This window comes from Lepisosteus platostomus, chromosome 3 (assembly GCF_059453375.1).
Source record: "Lepisosteus platostomus isolate fLepPlt1 chromosome 3, fLepPlt1.hap1, whole genome shotgun sequence".
Classification (NCBI taxonomy): domain Eukaryota; kingdom Metazoa; phylum Chordata; class Actinopteri; order Semionotiformes; family Lepisosteidae; genus Lepisosteus; species Lepisosteus platostomus.
Genome location: NC_142613.1, coordinates 55234636 through 55243281, shown reverse-complemented (window position 1 = coordinate 55243281; position 8646 = coordinate 55234636). Strand labels below are relative to the sequence as shown.

Below are 8646 nucleotides of genomic sequence, written 5' to 3'. Positions count from 1 at the left end.
CATATAATGCAGATTAACACACTGGTCTTGGGTTCCCAGCAGCGAAGACACCGCAAAGGCCTAGTCTGCCTGCTTACTAATGTTTCCCCTCTGTAACAACGGCCAGAACAAAGTTCATGGGAAAGGATTTATTTCCTCCCCTGTCTAAGCCCACTCAGACTGGAATGATTCCCACAGCTGTTCCAACCAAGCTTGATTGGCCTAGAGAAAAAAAAACCAAGAGAATTTTGCACTCCAGAAGTGTCAGAAACAGCATTTTCATATAATATTGGGTGTATTTCTTTTCTCATACACTAGATTGGCCTTGTTCAAAACAGCAAATATTTTTAAATAGGATTTAATTCAGACACTTTAACAACAGAATTCCCACTGAGCACTCTTGCCGTACAATGGAATTCAGTATATTATACATTAAATATGCCTGCACTCCTGTGCATAAAAGCCATTTTATATTAATGAGTAGCAAATACTAACTGTAATGAACTGGTGTCCCACCCAAAGTGTATCAGTCTTGTACTCACACTGAACCTGGTAAGGATCCAACTCGCAGAACCCAGTATTAAATCTAGCAGCTACTGAATATGGATGGTTACTAATCCAGACAACTTCATAAAGGAGTGGCTTTTTATGTGCCATATGAAAAGCAAATAGCCAACAAGCTTTGTAAATTTTAGAATTGAAAACGGGTGACATGTCAGGCAATCAAAACCAGATTTTTTAGGTGTAAAATAGCATCTTACGTCTGAGTAAGGGAAGATGAATATGGACTCCACACTACAATCTAGCGAGCTCTCCCTTAATGCTAACAAAAACTGTTCCCTTAAGGCATGAAAAGCACAGACACACAACAGCCAAGGGGAAAGCAAAGGGGAGAAAAATACCATACTGGGATTGAAACCATTAAAAAAAAAGCAGCGTCTGTACTCGGTACCAATTATTCATCTTGTGCGGCTGTTTGTTATAGAATTACAAAATGCTGACAATCATGAACTGACTTGACGTATGCCCGACTTCAAAATGCAATGGAATTTACAGCACTAAGACCCAGAAGAAGCTCGAATCGTGAGTGAGAAGTGACCCCACCCTGAGAGACAAAGACCCTTTAAATCGTAATCGATTCGGCTTTCTGAATTGAGAGCGCGATTCTCTTGAGGGTTACAATACTAACGCCCATACCGAATTAAACTAAAGGAAATCGGGTTTTTTTAAATAGTAGTCTGTTTCCATTCACTGTGATTGACATTTGTATTCAGAGATATAAAAGGTGAAGCGTCATTAAATAAAGTTTAAAAACAAAAAGGAAGAAATTTTAAATTAAACGTTTAACTTTTAATATTTCTTTCGTAAAAACTGTATACACAGCTTATGTCATTATGAATTCATGTAAACATCTCATACGTCTTGGAACTTCAGTTTTTCAGTCAGTTTTAAACAAAGACAAACATCCTTTGTACCACTGCTTTAAAGACGTACAAAAATATTATCATACAACAAAACAGACTTTTTAGCTTCCTCTGTAGCAGAGAAAGAAATACAATATTTTACACAAAGACCAGTGCCGCCACTGAATATTTTTTTACATTTTCTCAGAAGCACAAGCCCTTGAAATCGGCCACAGTGCAACAATGAAATATACATCATCCCAAAGTAAACGGTGCCGGGTTTTCATACGCAAACGACTGTGGTTTAATGGATCAGGCTAGTAGCATTACTATAGTAGCGGAGCAACAGGGAAGCAAACATACAATAAGTTACACGAGTGTGAAGTTCGGAGAATGCTACAATACTGATGTTTAAGTGCCTTGCTGTGGCATCGAAAACCTTATTGTGCAACAAGAAATAAAAAAAGGTTATCATTTTCCAAAACCTGACGCCTTTTTTCTTCCTTTCTTTACATCCAGTATAAAAAAAAACAGCAAAAGCAGCCACTTCATCATGACTGAAACAAAGCAGGCACCTTGTTTGCGAAGGCGGGGTGTTATTTTTTTATATCATCAGCCTGCAGGACAAAACCCCGCAGTCCCCCTCCCTCTCCACCATTTCAACAGAGGTAACACCCGCTCGCTTTCTCTTCAGACAGGCATCTCCTCTCGCTTACGGTACAATGCAATCACTTCGTGGGTGGAAAAAAAATCACCTCAAAAAGCCTACTTTCCACCTTTTTAACTAGGGATTATTAAGATGCCAATTTCTTTATAAAGTGGTTTCAGAATGCAATTTGCTTCCCGGGGGGGGGGGGGGGGGGGGGTCCTCGCCCCCTCAGTCTCAATCTTAATGCAACAGACGGTGGCCGGATTTACAAAATAAAAAACAGAATTCCCCACAGATTAGACACCGCCACTAAAGAAACCCGATCATTTCACCCCGATTTCAAGACCTACGTTGCTTTGGCCTTAGCACAGCGCCCCCAAAACCCACCGTCAAAAACTGACCATCACAGTAAACGTCAATAGTCTGGTCTTTAATGCAAGTTCTGCCGAGGGGTCCAGCTCCGCACGACACCCTGGAGTCCTCGGTCACGCGAGTGCAGAGAAGGCAAGTCTCATTCAGTCCCATCTTGAGGTTTATTTCCCCTCTTTTGTTAAATCTCGGCACCAGACTAACTGGAGAGTGCCTGTCCCGTAACCTTTACCGCTTAAAAAATAAGGGATTTTTTTTTCCTTCAGTTCGTGTCACGCAGTGACTGTCCTTCACAGTTCACAAAAGCTTGCAGCAATTCAAACAGCCCCCGGATGGTCTGGATCTCTTCTGCAGTGCGGCCCGGGTGGCGGTCTCGAACACCTCCCGCACCCCTTCCTTGGTTTTGGCAGAGCACTCCAGGTAGTCGTAAGCCCCGATGCGCACCGCCATGGCTCTGCCGTCCTCCGTTTTCACCGGTTCCTGCTTCATCCTGGACAGCTCGTTCCGGACGTTCTCGTCGTTCCGCAGGTCCTTCTTGTTGGCCACCAGGATGATGGGCACGTTGGGGCAGAAGTGCTTCACTTCCGGCACCCATTTTTCGGGGATGTTTTCCAGGGAGTCCGGGCTGTCCACGGAGAAGCACATCAGGATGACATCGGTGTCGGGGTAGGAGAGAGGGCGGAGGCGGTCGTAGTCCTCCTGCCCGGCAGTGTCCCACAGAGCCAGCTCCACTTGCTTGCTGTCCACTTCAATGTCGGCCACGTAGTTCTCAAACACCGTAGGCACGTACACCTCGGGGAACTCGTCTTTGCTGAAAACGATCAGCAAGCAGGTCTTCCCACAAGCTCCGTCTCCGACTACGACCAGCTTTTTCCGAATAGCGGCCATTCTTTCTCCTCAACGCTGTCGGGTTACACGCGGAGTGAAACACGAAGCAATCAGAGGAGTGCAAACGGAAAATCAGCTTATTGCAACACGTAAAGGCAACTGTACTTCTGGAGCTAGCGCTGCAATCTTCTACCACCACCTCTTTCTGCCTTATTTCAGCCACTGCTGAAAAACCAACTTCCCCGGTTTTAAAGACTAGGACTGCTTTCTTAATATAGCAAACCAATGGGAGAGAGATAGGTGAGGTCACCATTTTAGATGGCCGACGTGATTGGTTCTGCCTCCTCACTAGCCCGACCTAGGAGGAATGAATTACTCACCACGAGGATTCACGCGCTGTTCGGGGGATGAGCTCAATGTCGGGGTCTGCGCAGGCGTGAGCGGCAGACTGGGGGGATATGTGGTGGTCAGTGGAAAGCATAAGATTGATGCATCTGTTTGAATGAAATGTGAATTCGTCACCTATCGCTTTGCCTTAATTGTTTTTTTTTTCCTCACGACGCTTTACATATCGTGTAAGATGTGTGGGGGTAAAGGATTCTCAATTTTTGCAAGTTTGATTGAATTGTATTGGTATGATGATAGAAGATTTGAATGTTATTTTAGCAATGTTTTAAAGAGTCAACAGAAAATATGGGAAACTCAATCTAAGTTTGAACTATGTTGGTTAAAAGATTTAAAACGTGTTCTAGTCATAATTAGATAAGATACTGCGTTATATTTATTTGCCTCTTTATAGTCTAAGATATTTTTAATTCAATGATGATCATTAAAAGATAAAAAGTAAAATTTGCTTAAATTGTTCTTTTTGTTTGCAACGGTTTTACTTGAACCGTTTTGTTCCTTGAATTTGAAAATGGAAAAAAATCGAATCGTTGTAAAAGACGTGGAAGTGGCTTCACTAGCTGTGAACACAACTTAGATATATGTATGAAAATTTATAACAGTAAATCAAGGAATGGCTTTGATATATTCAGCTCCTGTACTCCTCCTCCCCTCCTGCCCGTTGAACAACAGTTGCGGCCTGTGAGCAGCAATAGGTCAAAATTAAGAACAGTCACAACCCCCTCTTCACCATTAAACACAGTACTGAGATTCGTGCCGTGGTTCAGCTCTAGACAGGCTCTGTAGAAATTGGGGAACAAAACCTAATCTCCGTGTCTCACTCATCTCATTGGCGGTGAACAAACAAAAAAAACAAATCAGCATATATTATTTATGCTACATCATCGCGCGTTATTTGGACATCCAAGATAAACTGTACTGCAGCTGAGCACTAGCGCAAGTTCATTTTTTAATTGAAATGAGGAAATAGTGACACCCTGTGGAAACCTTTCCTTTGCTCAATTCAAACGTTCAAAAAGCTGTTTCCCATTACTACACATTATTACAGAAATATTTTGCAGTTTGGTTTCGAGTAGTGTTATATAGACCACGTGACTTATTGGGTTTTTTTTTCTTATTTGGTCCTACCTATGGGTTTATATCATACGTTAAGGAACACAATAAATGTGTTCTTATTCCTTCATTATTACTTTCATTGTATAATTTTTATTTTAAAATATTGTATTAATTTCTGTTAGTGTTTAGTCAGAAATTCAGTTTCAGTGGGATTTCATATGTCTTAACTGAACAAAACAATGAGTAAGAGGTGGAGAGAAAGAATTTAGTTTCTAAAAAATACCCTCTGCCGTAAAAAGTTGTTACGGATGCAACACTAGATAAAGAATGGAAGATATGACATCATAATTGCCTGTTGTAACACCAGTTTCATACAACAGTCCATACCATGGATTCCAAATAAATGGAAGCTGTTCTGTGACAACAACTCATTTCACATTGGGGAGCATTGATCAGGGTAAACAAGATGATTTCACTACTCGGTCAAAAAGCCTAGTTCTCACATAAACTGTGAAAGGAAACTTAATATGAGAACAGAGAAATTAGATTTGCATAGAGGGGAGAGTATTAATTCCTTAATACATACATTCCTCATGAATCTTCATGTCTCATCCATTATACCTGAAAGAGCTTCTTCTGTCTTAACGCGCATGGCAAAGGGTTTTTTATTTATTTATAAAGAGAATAATCAGAATTAAAAGAAGACAGAAGGCTCATTAAAAAAACATGAGCCACACATCCCAATAAGTTCTGTGAAACAGAATAGTTTTACTGATTAAAGAGCATAAACGTAAGGTTCAATGACAGCCTGAAAAAAAAATCCAAACTTAAACAGCTTTTTTCAATCAGGGAAATCCGGGTGCTTTTAACGCTGTGGATTATCAAGCTTCAAAAATACCCTTCTTCTTTTATATAGTGTTTAAAAACAACTGGTATTTCTAATTCTAGAATTTCTAGAATTTCTCAGTAGTTAATATCCACATTATTTTTTAATATAAAAACAGAAAAGAAACTTGTGTTAACTCTGATTAGTTTTGATTATGGTGTAATCTTCCATGCATCAACTGTGTTATATTTCAGTAATATGTATTTCCTTAAAGTGTGGGTTTCACAATCAGACATCACTACTGAAAATACAGCATAAACAGTGGAGGGATCTTAATCTAGTTCTAGTCTATACAGTATTTCATTTTAGTTTTCACTCAGCGAACCCTTGCGTGACTTCTGCTGAAGTTTGAAAAGGATGCTGTGCCCTCAGACAGCAAGGAGCAACATGTTGAAATAACACACCTTTTCCACTTTTAAGGCCATGAGGTTGAAAGGTCAATACAAAGTTCAACATGTTGGACTACTCACAATGCTGCATTGTTTTTTCTTGGGCTGCTGAAGAGCTGAGTTAACAACAATCACATGTTGCACTCTGAGGTTTAGCCTGTAAGGCAGGGCTTGTACCCCTAAGGATCAACCTTGGAAAAGAAAAGATGAAAAGGAAAATATTTTTGAAAAAGTCATCTGCCTTTAAGGCTGTCACTAGTGTTTTTCTCTCAGGTTTCATGTGAAGGTGTTTACAGGAAAACAGAAACTTCCTCCCTCCTGTCCCTGCCAGTGTCGTGGTTTGGGAGCGTCTCTCTGTTAAAGGTCATGAGTGATCGGCTTAGCTTTTTTGTCCTCACGTTATTAGATGGCTTCAAATCCATACATTTTATTAAATATACATTTTTTTTCGAATCTGAGTACGAACTCAGCACTTTGATGTCCTTAGAGTGTGCCAATAGAAAATCAAATAAGCAAAACCATTACATTTACACTTCCATTTACATTGATTTTATATGTTGCAGCTATATCTTAAAAGATAAATGCACTAGAGCAGTTGTTTCCCAACCCAAGGGATAAACTCACATGTCTTTCCTCATTTACCACACTAGGGAGATAGGGCCTTATTAAGTGTGTACTCGTGTGTGATTTTCAAATATTGCAGATAAGGAAGATTCCTGGGCCATTAAATCCGATGATCATTATCCTGAAGGGCCTTGTTTTGCTGCCATCTTCTGGAGAGTGAAGTTTAGCACAACAAAGCCCTATTAAGCAGTTGGCTAAACCTGCAAACTTATAAGGCTTTATAAGTGACTGAAATTTTGACAGCATACAAGAAGCATGCTTTAAGTGAGCCAATACTTTTTGTGAAGGAGATTTCCTGATGAATTTTCCTACTTTCAGAAGACCAACATATCTTTTGCATCTGGTCAGGATGCAAAACCATGCCTTGGTAATGGTCTTAGACCGTTTAGAAATGAGTTAATGCATTGCCTTTGCAGCCACAGGTACTGTATCTTCCCATCCTGAGAGAACTTCATACTCCATAGCAAAATTAGTCAACTTTTTTAAGGGATACTCACTGGTCCTGGTCTCAGTTTGTATTTTCTAAAACAGTGAGAGGCATCCTTAGCAATGTGGAGAGCTGCATCTGTGTTGCCCCAGCAAACCGCCAACACTGCAATTTGCCAAAGAGTTGCAAAACATTGTCCCTCTTTATAAATCCGTATGTTACTTGTCACACCAGCTCCCACAGGAGCGCTGGTCAAAGCACTGTAAACACCTCGGAAAACCGGTTGAGTTTCTACTGAAGCCAATCAGCCAGTTGTCATGAAAACAATTAGGAAGAAGATCAGTTCCAAGGGATTGCAACTAAATAGTCACTTACCTCATTTAGCAGAATATTTAAGACCAGTCTCCATGTCATATTCCCATTCAGTGTTTGAGTTTTTACTTTAGTTTCAATGCTTAGTTTCTCTCATGCTTTGCCTGTTTCTCCCAGCTACATTTTACACTTGTGCTTCTGAGTATGTCTCTGGTTCACCTCTGCTTTGCCTGTGTTGTCTGGTGTTTTGACTCACCCTGTCTTGACCTTGGTTCAGATTCATGTGCTTATTCCTAGCTATTAACCTAACTTGTTTACTACAACTACACATGGATTTGCTGTTTGCTCTTTTGCCCAGTCTTATTGGCTTCAAGCCTTGCTTCACTTTCAACTATGACTTTGGATTATGTCTCTCTGTCTGCCCACCTGCCTCCCTGCACTCATCAGCCTTATTGCCTGAATTCATCTTCACGAGGGTTCACCTCATTTCCTCTGACCACTGCTGTCAGTCAGGTAAGAGTTGCAGCATTACATTACTGCTGAACTGTTGTGAAAAACCCAAAAGTCAGAGTTTGGAGTTTGGAGAGCTTCCGGGGAGTTTATTTCTAGACTCACCCAGGGGTCATACAATTGTAAATGCTAAGCCTTTTAAGAGCAGTAATGTGAAGATGAAGTGTAATGATTGTCACATTCACCTGAGGATGGAAACTGGGCAGAAACTAGTGTGGATCTCCAAACAGCTGTCAACATACAGTATTTCCTGAGACACATAAGAACTTACAATTAACATTCAGAAGATGAATCCATGAAGAATGTAGTGCACTCTCTAGATTGGGTGATACAGTACACAGCGGGACAGCGGGACAGGGGAAAAGAAAAAGAAAAGAAAATGAAGGAAAAATGCAGCCTCAAACGCTCTTGTCACAGTTCCCTTCCTGGACTGTCGCTGGAAGATTTTCGTCCCTCTGGGGAGGAGTTCAGTGGGTTTTAAAGGGCTCCCACAGTTGTGGCTCGTCCTTAATTAGCCAGGGCTGCTGTGGTTGCTAAGGCAAAACACTGCCCTTAATCCAGGGCTCCGTCTCCACACCGAACACACCCCTGCATTATGTCACACCCTGAGGAAGAGGGTATTTAAAGATCAATACAACTTCAAATACCCTCAGTGTGAAACCAAACTTATGGTCTACAATGCAGTCCTCATTCCTACTTTACTGTACAGGGCTGAAACAAAGACAACATATAGGAGATATTCAAAAGTGCAAGGATCATATCCCTCTTTAAACACTGTTATGGAATGTTTTATGTATCCCTTAGGTAAA

The 8646-nt window shown here is 40.9% G+C and overlaps 1 protein-coding gene across 1 annotated transcript; it reads right to left on the bottom strand.

Annotated features, from left to right (window-relative positions):
• Window positions 1–1307: 1307 nt before the first annotated feature.
• LOC148675111 (rho-related GTP-binding protein RhoB) lies at window positions 1308–3489 on the bottom strand. The gene has a single exon (XM_088626143.1). It carries the CDS (start codon window positions 3286–3288, stop codon window positions 2698–2700), a length of 591 nt encoding a protein of 196 aa, XP_088482269.1. The 5' UTR covers window positions 3289–3489; the 3' UTR covers window positions 1308–2697.
• Window positions 3490–8646: the final 5157 nt, after the last annotated feature.